Source organism: Leuresthes tenuis, unplaced genomic scaffold (genome assembly GCF_036924035.1).
Source record: "Leuresthes tenuis unplaced genomic scaffold, fLeuTen1.0.hap1 SCAF_14, whole genome shotgun sequence".
NCBI classification, from domain to species: domain Eukaryota; kingdom Metazoa; phylum Chordata; class Actinopteri; order Atheriniformes; family Atherinopsidae; genus Leuresthes; species Leuresthes tenuis.
Window position 1 is genome coordinate 15,001,253 of NW_027325368.1, and position 21,153 is coordinate 15,022,405.

Genomic DNA, 21,153 nt, shown 5'->3' on the forward strand with positions numbered 1-21,153 from the left:
TAGAAATGGATGCTGTGTGTTCTTAACCAAAGACAAGGAGGACCATCCAGAGTTATCAGCAACAAGGCTAAAAACCAGTGTGTGTGATGGTATGGGGTGGTAACCATACTCTTTGCAAAAAGCGTGCCTGAATGCAAAAGTGACTATTAGCAATGGAAAACACTTGACAAGATATGATATATCTTGGGTTCAATACTGTGCAATCAATATGAGAATTCCTGTCTTTTTGTAAAACTTATTTCTTTAAATTTTTCATATGTACAAACGTCCATGCATAGCATCCAGTCCCCAGGTACATCAAATTAGTTTCTGGGGCACCAGTTGCAAAAATGACAATTACTTTGTCTAAATGTGTGACCCTCTTTTGTAATAGCTAAACGTTATGGATCACAATTGGTGAGAACAGCTGTAAACTATTTATTATCCTAAATAGGAAACAGTATGTCAATATTCATCCACGGTGGTAGTTTCACTGAAATTCCTTTAGTATGTAGAGCAATTTGTGATGGGTTACAATATTTGACGTTACACCGGTGTACCCCTGACACTAAACCGCGCGAACCTCAACGTGAAACCCCGCCCACCCAGTCGCCACCACCGCTGTAGAAAAAGTGGTTAGCTGTTAGCTCGTGTTTGTTGGGCCTACTCGGTGAAAGGTGCACCGCAGTGCATATGTAAGTGAACAACAGCACACATTGGGGCCCGAGACTTAAATCCAAAATGTGCTCCGTCGTCGGATGTGACTCGTGGCGTCGCAGCGCGCGGCGCTTCATGTTGCCAGAGGACCCAGAAAAGAGACTGGAATGGGTTCAGTTTCTTTTCGATGTCAACGGCCAACGACTTAAAGAATCGTCATGGACGGATATCAGTGTTTGTCGTGAGCACTTTACTTGCGACTGTTTTATTAACCCGAGTGCTGCGCCTGGCACTGCCCAGCTAAAGTGTGGTGCTGTCCCGTCAGTCTACATCAAAACAGAGCCTGAGGAACCCGAGATGAAAGAGGTGAGGTTTTATCAAGTTGAGTCGTAAGATAATGCTCGCGCTCAGATGTCTCTAATCATCAGTGCTTCAAGCACTTGGAGTAGAAAAGTAAGCGTGACACTCTTGTGAAAACAAATGGCCTGAAAAGGATTTATTTAGTGTTATATGCTCTAACTTCTACTCCGCTTTGGCGCCTTCTACTGTTGAGCATAGACATCTATGCATAGACGCCGCATCGACTGTGGGAGGGCGTGCCTAAAGCGCCGCCATCTTGGTACAGGGCTAGCAGAGGCAGCGATGCATGAACTTACGAAGGAAAGAGGTACTCCTCAATCTTAAAGTACAAATATTCGCTGAAATTTGGACCGACTTCCAAATGTAATGATTTGTTACAAACGTCACATGTAAATATTATACAAGGTATTTTAAAAATGCTGGTTTTCTTCCACTGGACTTCCCTGAAGCTGAGCCTCATTCTAATGTTGGGAGTCTCTGCATGTAATATTTTTCAAACATGGCCCTGGTCATTTTAAAACCTGTATCGCATTTGCTCTCTGCCACTCATTTTAGGCACACTGAAATACACATGAGTACACATTAAAACAACGTGTGTTACGCCCCTGTCACTTCGACAGCTTAGCTCATATCCAGGGTGCAAACAGAAGGATGAAATAAAAAATGTGGGCCAGCTACGTCAGTAAGTGATGAGTTATAAACATCGCTATATATTTCCATCCCTCCTTCCACTAGGGCCACAATTATGTTTTATTCCATCTCCCACTGTTCCAAAGGCCAGACTCGGTGAAGCTCTGGCAAGAGTGGAGAGTCTGGCGTGTGAGAAGAGGAATAGCGTGCTCCGGGAGCGAAGGGCGAAGAAAAATGTGCACGCTCTTCTCGAGGATCTGAGGGAGAAAAACCTCATAAATGACGAGCTGAAAGGCAGGCTTGAATGCTACCCGGGTAAAATGGTAATACTAATTTGAATATCTTGTATATGAAACCTGACTACACCTGAGTGTTTTCTGGGTTCTTTTCGTTTTTATCTATGTAGAAACGCCATCCCTCCATAGCTGTAATGTACTGTAGGAGCAGAGTGTCACTGTACCAAGATGGCCGCCCTGTAGGCACGCCCCTCCAGTGAGCGGCAGCAGTCAATGCGGCGTCTATATATACATGTCTATGCTGTTGAGGGGCGTAACCATCGACTTACGTCTTGAAGTGACGCACAGCGATGTTGTTTGCGACACCTGGGGAAACATTTGCTTTCTTTCACAGCATAACTTGACACGAAAGACCTAATCATTAAACCTAAGCCAGAGCCATAGTGCCAATCACTCTTGCCAGCTATAGATTAAAGTAGTTGTAGGAAATTAAAAGGATAGTATCAATATGACCTGGTTTATGGGCTGCAACTGACAGTTTTATCAGAAAAAAAACAAAACAATGACATGGTGGTGCACCTGCAAACCTCATCAGGGTTCCTGTTTTGCACAGGCTGTCAATCCTGCAGCCTGTTCACAAAGTTGGGACAAAATGAGGCTCATGCACCGCCTGTAGCATCGTGTCTTTCCCTAAACACTTGATCTTAATCTTTATGGAAAAGGAGGGCAAAGGATGGTGAGAATGTGTATCCTTAAGGACATGAAAAAAGACAAAGTTGCAAAGGGTAATCCAAGTTCACTCACAGTAGGCTGAGATGTACCTTCTGCAAAGGTAAAACAATAACAGTGCTTAAAAAGGTAGCACAAAACTGAATGAGGATTATCACCCTGTGCTTTCTTACCTCTTCATTTCATACAGGCTGCACGTTGCATTGTTAGCAAAGTTGTAATTATAAGAATGGAGGGGGGCGAGGTGTCTTTACAGAACGTATTTCCAGATAACTTATAACTGATTCATCCCCCTTAAACAAACAAAAGAAAACCCCAACAAATTTAGCTTTAGACAGAACAACTGTATTTTAAAACGCACTACAGTACACGAAGCATGTTTTCATTTCCTCGGTTTAAATTTTTATTCATTCATTCATTTCCATTTGTTTGTTCAGGTGGCCATATTTCCTTCACATTCCTTCTAGATTACCCCGTTGTAGGATGACTAAAGTATATCTAATCTCATTCACAGCCCATGAAAGTCTGGAGACTGAGGAGACTAGTTGTGGGATGTATAGTTGAATATCACCTGCTTTTTGCCAATGTTCCGTGAGCGCAGAGATTACTCCAGATTCTGTCTTTTGATGATATCATCTACTGTAGATGATGTAATATTCAAAGTACTAAAAATATAATGTTGAAGGACGTTATTCTGAAATTGTGGCACAATCTTCAGATGCTTTTTTTTCCCTGAGCCTTTGTCTTCTCTTCTGAGACTCTCTGATGGTGCTCATTTTGTACCCAATCTGTTGACTATTGACCTTGTTAGTTGCAACATGTTCCAGCTGTTTTCTTTAGATTACTACTTGTTTTTCCAGCCTGTTGCCCCTGTCTCAACTTTTTTGTAATGTCCTGCTGCCACCAAGTTTAAGATGGGCTAATATTTTTCTGTCTCGCTTTCACCATTTGATGTGCTTTGTGTGTTCCACTCATCGTCTCTGTGTTTTTGGAGTTGGGGTCACAGCATAAGTGTCAAAGTAAGATGCCTTTAATGGAACGACCAGTATCAGACAGTATGTTCCGTTTGGTAACACCCCCCCCCCCCCCCCCCCCTTGTCTTTTTCTGTTTTGCTACTTTGTTTAGGAGCCCATGGATTTTGCTCCTCAATGTGAACAACTTAAAATATGTTACAGTCCAACACCTACTAAAGAAGAGACGTCCAGCTTCAGGAGTGAGAAACTTTACTTTGTAGTTGATCGATTAATTTATTATTTTTTTTACTTTTACATACATATGACATTTTCTAATCTAAGTAACAAACTGTATTTCGCAGGCGCTCCAGCAAGCCCTGGGTCGTGTAACGCTTCCGATTCTTCCGTCTCTGATTATAGTCAGATGCTGCAAAAGGTTGAAAACCTTGATATCATAAAGGAAAAGTAAGTCCAACTTTTGCCTTTTTCTTGCAAGGAAATTTGACATTTTCTGGCGAATCGGCTCTGGAGGCAGGTTTTAATGCCTGTGTTTTTGTACAGTTTAGGTTTGTACCGACGCTGCATCCTGAAACGTTTTCATGCGAAATTCCTTTTCAGAGTTGCACTTCTTCAAGAGAGAGGCCGATATGTCGTGAATGAGAAACGCCTCCTCCGGCTCTTCAGGAGCAAGTGCCCTTTGTGTCACTCCGAAGTGAAGGCAGAGAAGGTGGTCAAAGGTGTGCTGTTTGTCCTGAACCAGCAGTGCCTGCAGTGCGACTTCAGGCGGCAGTGGAAAAATCTGGCCGACGTTGGCGTTCCAGCAGCTGAAGATGTTCATCTGACAGAACGTACAGAGATTTCTTTGGAGGTTAGTTTTTGTTGGTTTTCTTTCAGTCTTACTCAGTTGACTTCTTTAATCTCCAAATTGTGAAGGCCTCCAAACGAGTCAAGCAGCCCTGTGTTTACTTTTATCCAAAGAGAATTCTTTGTTTGTGACTGGTTCATTGATGAAAAAATGTGACAAAAGGCATGCAACACATCGTCTGTTTCGTATCTCTTTTTATTATATTTGAGCACGTCTTTGCTTTTTCTTATAAACTGACCATGTGGATGGATAGAAATCAGTGCTCCAGTTGTGTCTACTTTTGATTTTCAGTCTAGATTCTTGTTTTTAGAGTATTAGATGGCGCCCTTAACCATTGTCAATTTGTCCTCCCCAGACTGTGTCTACTAGCAATGAGCAGAGCAGAATCACCAGGGTCCCTGAGATTGAACAAGTTCTTGATGAGGAGAGTGATCCCATGGAGGAGTCGGATGAATCCAGTGGTCCTTATGACATGGCTTCAGATGAGGACTGGAAGCCCGCAGAGGAGATTTTACTGTACGACCAGCTGGGGTCTGACTCTGAGGAAAGCTCATTTGAAGATGAAGATGAAGAACTCCTCCCCAAATACAGTCAGCTGTGCGCGGATTGTGGGAGGTTTTTTGATAGGCGGAAACCTCACGCGTGTGAGCATAAAATTAAGCCCTACTCATGCAATATTTGTGGGAAGAGGTGCGTCAATGAGACCTATCTAGGCATTCACAGCAGAGTCCATGACGAAAACTACGAGCATCCATGCAAATACTGCCACGTTACATTCAAAACAAGAATGGACAAAATCACCCATGAGCAGACCCACTTAACTGAAAAGAAGCCCTATAAATGTCCAGACTGTTCCGAAACATTCGCCAAAAACGGGAGTCGCAGAATCCACCTGAGAGTGCACGCAGAAGGGCCACAGAAGTTTAAATGTCATATTTGTGGGATTGAATTTCCACGTAAGATAGCTCTTCATAGACATTTATTTGTGCACACGGGAGAAAAGCCGTACAAGTGTGCAGTTTGCCAGCGTGGCTTCAACCAGTCGAACCACCTGAAATCCCACATGCGCCTGCACACAGGGGAGAGGCCTTACAAGTGTCAGCACTGCGACAAATCCTTCAATCACAACGTGAGCCTGAAGAGTCACCTGCAGCATTACCACAAACCGGGCTCTGGTCATGAACGGAAAAAGCTGATTAAGAGGGAACAGGACGGCGACGGCGCTCAGGGTAATGGGAACAAGACGAGTGCGGACTCTGAGCTGGACAACGCAGAAGATGAGCATGACACAGAAGAAGAGGTTCAGTTGAAGAGAAAGTGTCGGCGGAAGATAAGAAGGGCTCGCTCAGGTAGGCCCGTAGGAAGGCCGAAGAAAAGCGATGGCGAAAAAATCCAAGGTGAGGGTTTAAACACGGAGCCCGCTAACGCTAAAGGGCGGAAGTCCAGGAGAATGCAGTCGAGCGATGAAGAAAGCCAGGAGTCGTTTGACTTTACAGAGGAAGACGAGGAGAGGAGTGAAGAAGTGACCGTGAGGGCACAGAGATCAAGAGGGAGGCCGAAAAACTCTGACTCGGAGACTGATTTTGACCCAACGGAAATGAAGAAGAGGCGCTGCAGTAAAAACGACAGTAAGGGCCCAGCCGGACACCGAGGAAGACGGAGTCAGAATCGGGTAGTTGAAGACGCTTAAAAAAAAGAAAAAAAGTTATTTTTCCATAAACTTGGACCTGTCCATCCCTTTGAAGGGATCACACTGAGTAGAAACTGTCAGGATGATAAGTGCCTGTTCTATGGGAAGAAACGTTTTTCAGTTGCTTTACTTCCCCAGTACCACACATACTGCTGCAGTGTAAGAACATCACTCGCTGTAAAAGAGCCACATCTCTTTGTGCATCCACTGTACTCAAACTATAAACTATTTTTTTTTCTCTTTTTAAAGGTATTTGTGTACCAAAAACAAAACAAGACTTTGAAACATGAAACTTCATGACATCGTCCCCTAAAGACCTCCCAGGTGTTGCTGTTGTTTTCAAGTTTATTTAGCTTCACCTGTCTCAAATACGGTTAGGCCTGGAGTCAACTTTACCCTTTTTCTTTTTCTTTCTGCATTTCTGCTCCATTGTTCCTGAGCATTAAAAATCTATTATCAGTTGATGCAAAACTTTTCTGCGATCATCTGCGAGCTTGAATCTTCGATTTCAGTGTCAGATTTATGAGCCTTTTTCTTCTTAGACTTTCAGGGGGTTTGAAAAAGGAAGTTTTTTTTTAAAAAATTTCTCATAGCCTCAACTGCAGAATTAGACCCTGATTTACGTATAGGTTGCTTAGTTTAAATCAGAATCGTAATACTTAAAAAAACATACACAAGACCACGGTTGTGCAAATAAGAGTTTATTTTATATTTTTGATCATCTAGGTTAAGATATTCGTCTGGACCTTAAGTCACTAAAGTAGTTGTTAAATTCAACAGTTAATGGAAAGATGTTTTGAAATTCCATTCACATCTATTCTATATTAACGCAGGTAAAAGCTCCTACATGTGGAGGGTTTAATGACAGCAGGACTTCTTTTTTTTTCTTGCTGTAATCTTACCTGGACATTGGAAATATCTGATTGTGGCTGTGTTTTAGTGGCAGTGGTTTGGAAAGAAATGCCTCCTTCTGTGTTACAATATAAAGTTCATCCAAAGCCTCAAGTAATTTTAATCGGGTTGATGTCTTATGGTGCTATAATTTGGGCAGTATGTCCCCTTACCCTTTCATTAAAGCTCAAGAGAAAGGCGGAGGGAGTTGTGTAATAAATACATTTCATACTTGAAATGGTTACTATGAATTTAAGATTTCTACAGTTGAAGTTTATTGCATTTAGCTGGTGACTTGGACTTCTGTACACAAACTGCAGAGGACTTCTATTGTACACTGTAAAGGAGTTTAGTATCAGAATTATGCAGTCAAATGGTGTTTTTTGTCTGTTTTACGTTTAAGTGAAATTGATTTTTACAAGCATTTATTACTGCCACCTGCAGAAAGTGCTGTTGCGGTTCATAAGTGATGACACAATCAGGTTTTTTTTTTTTTTTTTTCCATTGCTGTTGACTCAGTAGCATCATAGTTGAAAACCTTCTGTACTGTATGTTTTTTGTCCCTTTTTTTTGGTTCTTTTAAAGTAATGACCATAGATGCTTGTCCTTTCCAGTCATTTTAAGCATATAATGTCAAGTCTGAACACACCACACCGCAATACACGCCCGGTCCTGGAGCTCTGCCCATCCCGCCAGAGATTTCTCCTCTTTTTTTCTCTCACTTCTCATAAGCACTAATATATTTTGACTCCAGACCCGGTAAAACCCAGACAGACAAAACTTTAAGCCTCCTTAAGCCGGTCTTTAAGTTTCTGTCATGGAGTAAAATCTTTCATGGTCTAAATATTCCACGGGGCACGACTCCACAGCTTCCTCCTCTCTCAGACTGGTGACCGATGAATACGGTAGAAATCTCTACTCGTATCTCCGCCTCTCAGCGTATCCTCAAAGTCTCACGCTGCTACGCTCATGTTGGAAAGAACAATAACAGAATAACGGTGAAGCTTCCACCGCGGTGGGCTTCTTTCACGAGATGCAGCAGCCGCTTTCTTAATGACACGCTGTGGGTCTGCTCTCCCAGGAAGAAGCGACGGTCCACCTGGGGCTCATCGCCTGGGCTGACTGTGACAAGTGTGACACGCGTAAAGCCTGCTTCGCTCTCGGCTTTTTGAACCTCGTGCCAGACTCTGTTTTACTGGTTAAATGGGGAATACAGCTGTTCTGCGGCTGCGCTGCTGGTAATGTTGCTCTGAGAAAGTATTACATGAAGATGTGTATTATAGAGACAATGAAAGTACACAGACAATGACATGCAGTCATAGCAACATCTGCATATTTGATCAAGTATATAGACTAAAGGAGGCTTGAGTTGCTGCTTTGCAGGGAAATGGTCTCAAACAAAAGCATTACTTCATGATATCGTCTCTTGGATTTCTATTTCCTGTCACACATCTGAATTTATTGATTTTAATTGACTCAAAAACAGCTTTATTTACTGTCCGCTTTAGTTATTTTTTACACAACCTCTTATATAATTATCATAAAGTAACCTATCTGTCAGATAAAACCAAACGCAAAGCAAACAATTGAAAATGAAAATAAAGAAATCCTAAATGTGACCATTTTTTTAAGTCCATATTCTCATTTCAATATTTCCTCTGAGTGGTTCAGAGACGCCTGAGGGGACAACGTTTTCTGTTGTTTTTAATTGTGTTGAAAGTGAAAACAGAACCTGGAGATACAGAGGATATTCTTTAATGTGTTAACTTAAAATCATACGGAGAATGTCTCCCATGTCGGCTGGGGGGGTTTTCTCTTTTACAGTTGGTCGTTCTTGTCACAGTTTCTTTCACAGTCTGTGCCAGAGATGAGCGCCTGGTCTCCTGCTGGGTGGGAGGTGCTGACCTCGGTGTGTTCAGCACAGCAGATCACGCTGCTGCTAAAACTCTGGGAGAGATTTCTGACAACTCTTTCAAGTTCGACAAGCAGACCAGTGCCGTTCAAAGCAGCTCTTCCCGGCTTTTAGTCATTACCGGCTGTGTCCGTCTCCAGATTGACTATAATATTCTGTTGCTTACTTTTATTTACTCTACATGCTGTTTAACAGCACTTTTTAACATCCACGCCCTTCTAAGAACACTGCGGCCAACAAGCCAGTTCACCTCTCCATATACTCGCCACTCAGACTGGAGCCAATTAAATGATTGCTTAAATCTCACCTCTTCTCCTTGACTTTTAGCATCTTTTTATTGTTTTGAGATTTGATCGTCTCCTTCTGCAGTGCAATCATCTGTACTTTTCATTGACATGGACTGTAAGCACTTTGGTTAACTTTTATTCTTTTTTAAAAGTGCTGGGTAAATAAACTTGACTTGACAAAACAAAGACCCATTTCTATAGTATTTGTGGCAAAAGATGCATAGCTGGGAAACCTAATAGCAGAAGATGTGTAAACGTGATCATTGCTGCTCACTGAGCTGTGGATGTGAGTGGAAGAAGGGTGAGTTGGATGAAAGGGCAAACTGGAGATGTGGAGAACAGGGAATAAGAAAGATTCGTGGACTTTGAGTTTGGCGGCATGGAAAAAGATACTGCTAAAGGAGGTACAGATACAGAAAAACGGAGCAAATGAGATAAAAGGCGGGCCAAGAAGAAAGCCGAAGAGAAGCACAGCAGGGGGCTTTGTTCTGGCGAGGGACATGGAAGACCAGCGTTCTGCAAAATCAAAGGTACAGAGGTTAAAGAGAATAACTTCTAATGGTGAAAAAATGAGGAAGAATGGTCAGGTAGTGTCTTATCTTAACACAGACAGAAGACCAAAGAATGCCAGTGACACAGGTTTTAGCCCAGAGGATTAAACGCAAACAGAAATAAAACAGGCTCAGCAGCCACATCAGTGGTTAGAGCAAAGGAAAGCTCTCTTTTTTTCTGAACTCTCTCAACAAACGGCCGATGGATCCCTATAGAGTATACAGAAGGTTTTTCACTTTTCTTACATCATGTTTTTGAATTTCAAACACCTTCTTATTCCTGTTAACTGGTGCAAAGATCACAAAACCAAGCTGGTAACATGCGGCCAACCAGAGCGAATATCCCTTTGTAATATTCCTTGTGAGAAGATTTCTTTCAGAAGCACGGTGTGTAAGTCATGCCAAGAGCTGACCAGAAGGCCTTGTCAGTTCTTTCAAATAAGACAAATGATCTTCGATCATGTGACATCACAAAAGAACAGGCGGAACACCAATGTGCAGAGACCTGTTCGAAAAACAAAGAGGTCTTTAAATTTCGCTGATGTCCTTCTTTGACAAATCTCATTGAATATTTTCTTGCAAACACTTTGAAAGTGTTGCCTTTCAGCGATAAAGAAAGAAGAAGTTCTGCTCTGGTATACGACTGAGCTGCGCTCTCTCTGCTCTCACAAAGTTCTTGAATTTCATTTATAAGGGTTTGTCTGGCTTTCCAGTTTGATCAAAAATCCTGCTTGAATCCCCCTTCTTACCCATTGATGTTTGGAGTTTATTTTAGGCCAGGCCTGAATCTACTTTGAACTCTTTATTAAAGGATTTGTTCTGTTTTTGTCATATCTAATAGTGATGGGGATATTTTGATATTCCAAACTGATGTTGGCTTAAGCCAATGCATAAAAAGCGATGCATCATGATGGCAGTCATGCCATTAACGGATCATTTGGTGGAAACTTATATCCTCAGTGACCTGCTAGACATTGGAAAACCACTAGATGTCACCGTTGTGCCACAAAGACTAATTCCAGTGCATAACAGCACTGCAGTCATCTCTCCTGTACAATTACTATGGTAACTGTTGCTGATGCTACAGGACCTGAGCTGGCCGGCAGAGTGAAACTGAGCGACGCTATTTCCTTCCTCTTTGTTCTCCCTTCTTTTCTGAGAACCAAAGATCTTGTGGGAGAGCACAGATTTATGTCTCGCCCCACTCTCCACAGTTAACTGCATGGTTTTAAGATATCTAAAGCCTTACAGAGAATGGGAGTGCGATGCCCTTGTCAAGCAAGCTGCTGGGGCTGGCAACATTTCTGCACCCAGTCATTTACCAGATAACAGAGATTACGCTGCACTGCATTTATTTTCATTAAAAAAAATTGTTGTTGTTTAGGAGGGGTAAAAATAATCTGAGCATTTTTGCGCTGCCAGAAAACTGCTTTGAGGCAGGCTTGGGATTTTAAGTGAATCATGAAGGAGAAGCTGTTTGGCACCATCAGTGTGAAGATGATATTTATTTGACAACAGAATTCACTTAAAACGACAGAGGCCCCTGAATTTCTATGGATTTCTTCCACAGTACTAGCTGGGGACATTAAGAGGCAGAAGTTGGATCATTTGAGCTGCGACTGGAAAGTAAAGGTTGGATGAGCAAGAAGCTCGAGCCGCCTCACAAATATTTTGTTTTTATGTTTTCCACACTAGAATGCCCACTAAATGCCATGAGCCAGACAGATAGGCACCCACCTGGACTTGATGACATTTCTCACGTATCAGCTCTCAGAAGGCTTGGTTGTATACTGAGAGGTATCTGACTGTTCTCTTTTTCGGCAGCTCTGCTGTCTGCTGTTTCTCATGAAGTGTTTGAGTCCCTAAATTAGTGTCTCAGTCCAGTTACACACTAAAGACATGAAATCGCACTCTCAAATTTTCCATAAAGTTTCAATAAAGTGGGAAGCATTCCGACATTTGGTTGTACTTCACGTTGCAGCTGAATCTAAAGTTATGCTTGATGTCAAAAGTCAAAAGTCCTGCACTGATTTTTTTTTTTCTCGAGTAAAAATACAGTCAAGAAAATGTGTCTGAAGTCTTCAGTGTAGAAAAATGACCCCTGTGATGAAAACAGTAATGAATCCCACAACCAAAGTGACAAAACCATCTGCATAATACTCATTTAGTCCAAACCAGCTGTCACCTTTGAGATGGAAAACGACATGTTGGTATGAAAAATGTAGTAATGTATTATTGTTCTGTTAACAGGCTAATTGTTACAGAATGACTTCTAAATTCTAACAAAAATATCTATCATTAATGAGCTAATCTCTTTAATCGTTTTATTATTCCTCATCTATTTTTGCATATAAAATAAAGTTGCTGCTAGATCAATTTGTCTACCTATTCTCCCTCTTGGCTATACAGCAGTGGGATTTCATGACAATAAAACACTCAAATTAGGTACAAGCACATTAGATTTATATATACTGTATGTAAAGGACATTTTGCAATTTTCTGGTGAACTGGTATCCTTTTTTGGTTTGCAAAGACTTGTTCAGAACAGCAGAACATTAATTTTCCCTTAATAATTTGATTATTTGTAAAATACGCTTATTCAGAGTTAGATGAGAGTATTTGTCTTTTTTTCGATATGTAGCTGGAGCAATGAGTCTTACTTAAGCTTGAGTTTCAAAACGGAATCATGTTTTAACTATTGATTTTATCTTTCATATATATAATTTTTTCTGATTTTATCTATTGTTCTTATTTCCTTCTTTTGTTTAAATTTTAAATCATGCTTTTTATTTCTTCTGTTTTAATGTCTCCGTGAAGCACTTTGAATCACCTTGTTGTTGAATTGTGCTATACAAATAAACTTGCCTTGCCTTGCCTTGCCTTACTTAAATTGACATAAAGAGTGAAAAAAGAAGTAAATTCGCTGATGGAGATAAACTCGTACTTTCCCCCGTTTCCAGTTTTTATACAGCTGGCGGTACTTTGCGTTTGTTGTGCAGACATAAGAGTAATTTAAATATCTATATTGGATAGACCTCAACGGATGTCAAATCTTTATGTCAAACTTCTGCTCCCTGTGCAGGACTTCCTCTGCAAACAGCATCCTTTTTATTGTCCGTCACTGGTTTGGAATGCCGTCCATCTCCTCTGACTTTCGAAGAGAAGACGGAGCGCTGCCATACAATATTCATCATTCACAAAGTATTTGTTCTCCCTCCCGCTGTCCCCCTCTCTGTGCAGCATTACCCCCATCAGCAGAATAAACAGTCGTCTCCTGCTATCCAACCTGCTCGAGTGGCACGTATTAGTTTGCTCTCTCCGTCACAGACAGTGCAGCATTGTCAATCCAAAACAGCAGGGAGTAACTAATGTGTCAAAGATGTCAGCAAGTTTTCCCCCCAAGTTGAAAGATGAGCATAGATCTAATGCGATAGAGATAAAAATCCATACCGATGTCAGTTTTTTTCCATAAGGTATGATAATACTACAAAATATCGCATGTGTCAAATTGTCAAATATTGTTTTACAGGAGAGATTCATGCAACTAAATGTACTTGCATGTACTCAGCGCCTTTCCAAACCGCTGTGAAAAACAAACAAATAAACAACAACAAAAGAAAGGCATAAGGGAGCAGATGTCATCTTCAGCAATAGTAACAAGACACTGACTGAATGATAACAATATTTTGGGAAGTATTGATATCCAGCTACTGTCAAAACTTATTCCTCAGTGCTAGTTTTACTTTCTGAAAGATCTACTTGTGTCACCAGAAATATTCCTTGCAGTAACTGAAAGGTGAAATCCCACAGCCGAGTTTTAGGTGTCACTGTACAGCACCATGCTGACTGTTAGAGGCTCACACAGATGACTGCACATTCAAGGTTCTTTAACTCCAAGTTTCCCGTGTAAAATCAACTATATCTGGAGGATAATATCAACATACCGGAGCTGCTGCATATTGCAGGTATTCAGCTTCCCCTCTGCCTGTTGCTCACCTCAGCAGGGAGAGATCTCTCAGACTCCAGCAGACAAGAAAATATGCTAATAGAAAACCTGCACTGCATTACAGCTACTGGAAAAATAATTTTATTCATAATATGGAAATGCTAAACAATCAGTGGCATACATGCAAATGCAATCTAGCCATGAGAGAAACACAGAGAAAGAGCGCAGAAGTCATTTGTGGCGTAACTTATACTACACAGAGACGAATAATGATGCTAAAACTGCTAAGATATCTGTCATTTAACCCATGTTTTCCATGCCATGCACATTCAGATGTGTCATATAAAATAAAAAACGTGTGGATGTCTCATTTATGTGCACGCATGCTTTGAAAGTTTCCTTATTCTATTTCCAGTGGAATGACAGAGAGAATACATTGACTCATCGTCTGTCGTGATATAAAATGTAAGAAACTGCCAGGGAAATACATAAAATTTCAATGGTGATTGCCTTAGTGAGTACACTCCACCCCACTTCAAACTTTATTCATGTGTTTTCTAGCCATAGGCAATCATACAAGTCATATATCACCCTTCAGTTCTCCTCCGATCCCAAATTTTTAATCAAACTCTATAAATGTTAATCACTTCGTTATTCAGATGCACATATGTGGAGCAGCACTCTGAGGTGACAGATAGCCCGAAGAGGCTAAGTAAGCGCCAGTCAGAGAAAAAGGTTAAAGAATACCGTGCGCCTCCAAATCAACATAGTCTGCCTCACAGGAGAGCCACACATTCCTCCGATGTATATATAGTGCCCTTGTTCAAACATTATTAGATGTCTCCTTTCAACTGTGTTTTGACATATTACACAACTGGTAGAAATATGGATTCCATGATATCACACACCAGAGGCTGAAAGCAACACAAGTACCTGCTTTCTGTACATTACAATTTTTAGGCATCTGCACTTTACTTGAGTACTTATTTTTCTGATGACATTTTACTTTTACCAGCTACATTAAAACACAGATATCTCCACTTTCTACTCCTTACATTTTGAAAAGAAAAGCTCACCACTTTAATTTCAATGCATTAAATAGAAATGACTGATTGCTATGATTTTGTTTCAGCATCACTGTACATCTTTCCATCACCACAACTGATTTACAACAAAATAGGCGGAACGGCGATCCTTTTTGTGTACTCATCGGCACAAAATAGCTGTACCAAGATGTGACAACAACCTCCGTGACAAACAGAGCCTGTAACTAGCCACATGGGCGAAAGTGAACCGAACAACACTGCAGACAGAGAATTCAACAAATTCTATTTTTGAGATTGTCAGCTGTTAGGAAGATTCTCAGTGAATGTATTGTGTGAGTGTTTAATACTCCCAGCACACCTTTGGCAATACTTGCTTGTCAAAAAGGTTTGACATTCTTAAAATGACTTTTTGACGTGGGGATGAGTCAGATTATAGTCCCATTATATTTTTACAGTCTGTACTATTTCTCCTTTACTTCACTAAAGAAGTTTTAACAGTACATTTCTTCTTGAGGAAATATTGTGTGGACTTTTTCAACTTTTCACGACAGTTTATCATAGATCATGCATTTATAAAATATAGTTATATAGAGTATAGTTACATAAATATAGAGTTATCAGTAAATTTGAATCCCCTTCCTAGTGTGCACAGTATGTAGCTACTTTATCAACTCCTATACAATAACAGTAACAGTCACAGCTGCATGTCTCGATGATAATTCAATGTACATTGAACCGCTCCTTGGGTTCAATTAGTTGTGATACAATAATAATCCAATTAAATCCAATTAATTACATTCAAAATGAGTGCAATTCATACATACAGAGCCAATATAAAAACATTATTTGCTTTGCTAAGGAAAGTAACAGATTGCACCAAAACTTCACTTCGATCCAATCTCCAATCCTGAGCGTGCACAAGGTGACTGTGGAAAGAAAAAAAACTCCCTTTTAACAGGAAGAAATCTCTGACTGAACAAGACTCAGGGAGGATGGCCAACTGCCTCGGCCAGCTGGGGTTCGAGAGTACAGGAAAGAGGCGACAACAAACACCATTCAAAGGGTACCTGTTCGAGACAGAGAAACCCAAGTAAATGACAGCAATAATGTTATATATACATGGAGAAAAAAAGAGAGTGAGGAAAGGTGTATCATGGAAGGACCCCCAGCAGTCTAGGCCTTGAGCAGCATAACTAAAGGATGTTTCAGGGTCACCTGAGCCATCCCTACCTATAAGCTTTGTGAAAAATAGAAGTTTTAAGCCTCATCTTAAAGGTATGCCCTTCGAACGTATACTGGCAGCTGGTTCCATAAGAGAGGAGACTGATAACTGAAGGCGTTGCCCCTCATTCTGCTTCTAGAAATTCTAGGAACCACAAGTAAACCTGCAGTTTGACAGCTGTGCTCTGTTGGGAAATCTAACTATGAGATGATTGATATATGATAGAGCTTGTTCATTAAGCGCTTTCTATGTGAGGAGAAGAATTTTAAATTGTACTCTGAATTTAATGGGGAGCCAACGAAGATAGATTACAGTAAATATGATCTCTCCAGTTAGTTTTCATCAGAACTTTGGATCAGCTGGAGAGTTTTCAGAGAATGTTTGGGGCAGCTCAGTTGTAAAGAAGTAACAAATGCACGGACTAGTTTTTCTGCATCACTCTGAGACAAGCAGTTCCTAATTTTGGCAATATTACGAATGGCAAAAAAGGCAGTCCTAGAAACCTTTTATATGTTAGTCAAAGGATAGATTCTGGTTAAAAAAAATAACTCCAAGTTTCCTCACTGTAGTACTAAAGGCTGAGGAAATGCCATCTATAGTAAATATATAACTAGACAGTTTCTCCCTGAAGCGCACAGGTCCAAAGACAACAACTTCAGTTCTGTCTGAATTTAGGTTTCACCAACTGATTGGTTTCACCCAGTTTCATAGATAAGTATAGTGGAGTATCACCAGCACAGCAATGGAAATTCATGCAATGCTGTCTAATAAGATTACCTAATGGAATCATATAAAGAGTGAAAAGAATCAGTCCAAGCACAGAACCCTATGGAACTCCATAGCTTACTCTGGTGTGTGTGGATGTTTCTTAGTTTACAAGAACAAACTGGAGTCTATCAGATAAATATGACTTAAACCAGTCAATGCAATGCAATGTTATTTTAATCCCAATAACATGTTTGTAATAGAATGCTGTGATTGATTGTATTTGAAGTCCACTATCAGAGGCTAAGAGGAGATCATTGGTAACTTTCAACAGTGCTGTTTCTGTGCTATGATGCACTCTTAATCCTGATCCTAATACTGGAACTGTTCAAACACATTATTCAACTTGATGGTTTAGAAGAGACTATTGCTGTTGTTAGCTCAGAGAGACCAACTGGACACAAACAGTTTGAATACAAATCAGGTTCTAAAGATACTTCTAAAGCTGCTGTACATGATGATACATCAGTGATGATAGTGGGAAGGATTCTATGAATCTTCTCTCTAATGGAAACAATTTTATTTGTGAAGGAGCTCATGAAATCATCACTTCTGAGGGTTAAAGGAATACGTGGCTCAACAGAGCTCAGACTCTCCGTTAGACTAAAGTGCTGAAAAAAACCTTGGGATTATTCTTATTCTCTTCTATCAATGATGAATATTAAGCAGTTCTAGCTTTACGAAGGGCTTTCTTATATGTTATTAGACTATCTTTCCAGACTAATTTAGACTCTTCCAAATGAGAGGAACACTATTGTCTCTCCAGCTTTCTTGCAGTCTGCTTTAAAGCATGCAGCTATGAATTATACCAAGGAGCCAACCTCTTCTGAATGATTGTCTCATTTTCAGCGGTGCAACATTGTCCAATGTTGTACGCATTGAAATTGTAGTGCTGTTGACAAGAGAATCAAGCAAGTAAAATTTAAATAGCTGTCCTCTGTTGGACTAACATGTGGCAGTCGGGAAAATGATAATGGAATTAATTCTTTAAATCTGGTTATGGCATTCTATGATAAACACCTACTATAAATACAATTCTTCTCAGATGCTGCGTAGTCAAGTCATGTAAAGTCAAAAGTTATAAAAATAGTCAAATAAAACAGGATTATGAGGAAATACTGTTAACTGTTCACTCTCAATGCCATAAGTCAGTATAAGATCAAGGGTATGATTAAGACAGTGAGTTGGTCTGTGTGCACTGAATCTAAAATAGATTTAAAGTTAATATCTAGGCTGTCATTTCAGCATCTACATGAATATTAAAGTCACCCACTACAATAACTTTATTTGTACTCAGCACTAATTTAACTTGACATTGCCATATTTGCTAGTTTCCGCAGGCCTAAATTGAACAAAAGAGGTGCCAAACATGAATGACAGATTACTCCAGCTTTTTATCTCTTCTAGCCTTGTCAACACTTGCCCACTTATTGCAACGGGATGATGCCTTAACTTCACAGCAGTGACACTATATACACTGTGACTACACATGACTTACTGTAGGTGTAGATTTCAAGCGGAACCGCCACGCAGAAGCTGTTACAGACCAGAGATTTATGATTAGAATGCATTAATTTTTCATTGAAGTGAATACAATAGATAACACATGCACATTTACTCACCCCAAACAAATGGCCCAAAAGGGAAGATTAAATCATGCCTGCATGTGTGTAGACTCTGCAGGGACAATATCAGTATAGTTACTGCATTCTACTCCATTATTTTTAGTTATGTGATGTACATTAGAGCATAAATTGAGAAAGAGCACAAATTGGTGCCCACTAAAACCAAATAAAACACACCATAATGCAGGAAATGATGCTCAAAATATCCTGGGGGAGGAATCCCATGTTCCCCATCAACAGTGTCCATACTCCCATATGCCAACAAAACATATACCCATCTCTTGTTGTTCTGTCTCTTTTTTCCCATGCTCTTACAGTAACAGGATTGACTCTCTTTGTACATTTGCTTGTTCCCTTTCTCCCTCTGTGTACGGCTGCCCCTGCCCTGCTTTTTGTTCTCTGCTTTACCTGAATTAAGCCACCGCACGGTCTCCATTCTGCTATTTTCTGTGCATCATTCCCAAACTCAGGCATCTCACACTTCCTTCCATGAAGTAATTTGATTTTATTGAAAGAGTAGACATTTGTTGGCTGGTATGCTCTGTGGCACCAAGTGTTATTCAGATCAAGGCTCTGTGTGTGTGTGTGTGTGACCATACTGGCTGAGTTAGTGATTCTGAGGTCAAACAAAGGATACAGCATGGGAATCATGAATATGTATAAATACCACTTGCTTTCAAATAAGAGGCTGTCAGGCTAAATACCACCACTGAGAACAGATAACAGTGTAGAAAGTAGCAGAGCTGTCTTTCCATCTCACTGCAGTTGCTCAGATATATGATGTGCATGCTAACCTTCAAACAGTATCATAAATTTCAACTGATAGCATCATAGTGCCCATTTTACTGCTACACCTCATTCTTGTTCTCATTATAGAGATGAACAGTATTTGGATAAAAGGGCACAAAACTGCTGGAAACAAGCATTCAAGGTAACTTTCAGAGGTGTTAACTTTTTGAAGGGCTTGTTCTCTCAACTGTTTTACTGTGACTAACATTATGGATGATGCTAAAGGCACATATCGTAAAAATACATTTGCAATGTATGCTGTTAAAATGATTTATTTCAACTTTCACCTGCTTGTATATCATGGCCTTAATGTTTGCAGATGTCAAAAAGACTCCTTTAAATGTCCATGGGTCATTTCCTTGCAGTGAACCCACAGTTCAGTCACGGTGACGACCTTACACAGTATAGATACTGTGGTCCTGCTGAGCAGAGAACACGACAGGGGAATATGATACATCAGGGACATTATAGTCTGTGTAGCTGCAGCTCTATCAACTTACAGCACCATTAAACCAAGGACAAAGTGCACATCCTCCTCAGTGAAGTCCATTCACAGATCATATAAAAGGATATATAGTGTGTAATGGTGCATTATAAGCACCCTAAAATGATCATCACTGGCCTCCTATGGCCTTATTAGAATAACACTGGTTTCCAATGCACAGACAAACTCTTATGTAAGTCTGAGATTCAGTTTTGAAGTAAATACGTCTTTTCATACACACTGTATAAAACTGTGTCGCTTCTATCTCTTAAAAAAAAAACCTGTTTCACTCTAAGTGAATGACAAATAGTTCCCAGCTGCATAAAAAGCTCTTACATGTTGTGCTAGGAAAAAAAGAAAGAATCAAAGCAAATGTACAGACAATAAATGTGCCCGATGAAACAATTTTCAGTGTATTGACTTGACAATCAGAACATGCAGGTAGTCACTGTTCGTGCTGTTCTGTCACTAAATGCAATGATTCTCTTTATTACTTCTGTGATATTCAAGTCCAAACTGCACAAACCAGCAAAACATTACATTTAAGAAGCAGGCAGTGTTATTACGGGGGCTATGTGGAGTTCCGTATCTTACTTAGGGACATGTAGACATGTGAGCTCGGGATACTTGCGATCAAACCAGCAAACATCCAATTAAAGGTCCTCCTGAGCTACACAAAGGTCACAAAGGTAAATCAGAGAGAGGAAATTTATGGATCAAAAGTTTTAGGCTGAGCCATAATGTTTCCCCAACCTTTACCATTTGGTTTTAATACCTAAACCTAATCAAACAGTTGCTTATCTTTCTTATTCTTTATGCATAGAGCATTTTCAGTTGTAGTAAAGATGAGAAATGATGACAGAAGAAATTAAAACAAACTAATCTGCAGAGAACCTGCATATTCATATTTAAATTATGGCAACTGACCCGTAGCACGAACAAGTCAAGATATACCTGAACCCTACGTCACATGTAGCGTCATTTTCATTTTTGGATTTAAAAAAACTCCAACACTTTCGCTCCGCCATTCTCATCCCATCAAACAAGCTGTATTGAACTGCAAGCCAGATATGCCATGGCAATTGAATAGTCAGTGCAAACCTTGCACTTTCTATACAATATTATACAGTGTTTGATTGTTCAGTTCATCTTGGTCTAAACTGAAATAGTGTACAGTCAAATACTGATTTTCATGAAAATCTAAAATCACTCATCTAATATAAACCATTTCCAATGGACATCTCCATTTTAGACTTGAGTGGAAGATTTCGGTTTTCTCTTTCATATTGAGGCAAATTATCCTAAACAGTATGACAAGAAAATAAATTTAAAAAATCCCACCAAAATTTAAATTGAGACCATGTAAATCTATGGCGATAACCATTCAGGAGGTCAGACTTGTGGTTCGGCAGGAAATAGCACAAGTATCAAAAATTAGTGTGATTTCTAAAAATGATGATGATCCTATCTCCATTCGGCCAGAACTTTTATGACTGTGTGTTTGATGCTCCATAGCAAATGTCAGGTGAACGAGT

General features: G+C 40.1%; 2 protein-coding genes across 3 annotated transcripts in view; one reads left to right on the forward strand and one right to left on the reverse strand.

Annotated features, from left to right (window-relative positions):
- LOC140268761 (very long chain fatty acid elongase 1-like) overlaps window positions 1-21,153 on the reverse strand; it is a 153,398-nt gene that overhangs the window by 122,611 nt on the left and 9,634 nt on the right. The gene's annotated exons all lie outside the window — the stretch shown is intronic.
- LOC140269220 (uncharacterized) lies at window positions 593-9,312 on the forward strand. Of its 2 annotated transcripts, XR_011907593.1 has the most exons (6): window positions 593-1,002; window positions 3,718-3,805; window positions 3,908-4,010; window positions 4,164-4,413; window positions 4,766-8,122; window positions 8,176-9,312. XR_011907593.1 is itself a non-coding variant. In XM_072364247.1 (5 exons), the coding sequence occupies exons 1-5, from the start codon at window positions 721-723 to the stop codon at window positions 6,098-6,100; spliced, it is 2,058 nt and encodes a 685-aa protein (XP_072220348.1). In that variant the 5' UTR covers window positions 593-720; the 3' UTR covers window positions 6,101-9,312. The 2 variants fall into 2 exon arrangements, 1 of the variants encoding a protein (XP_072220348.1); XM_072364247.1 differs by having other exon boundaries at window positions 4,766-9,312.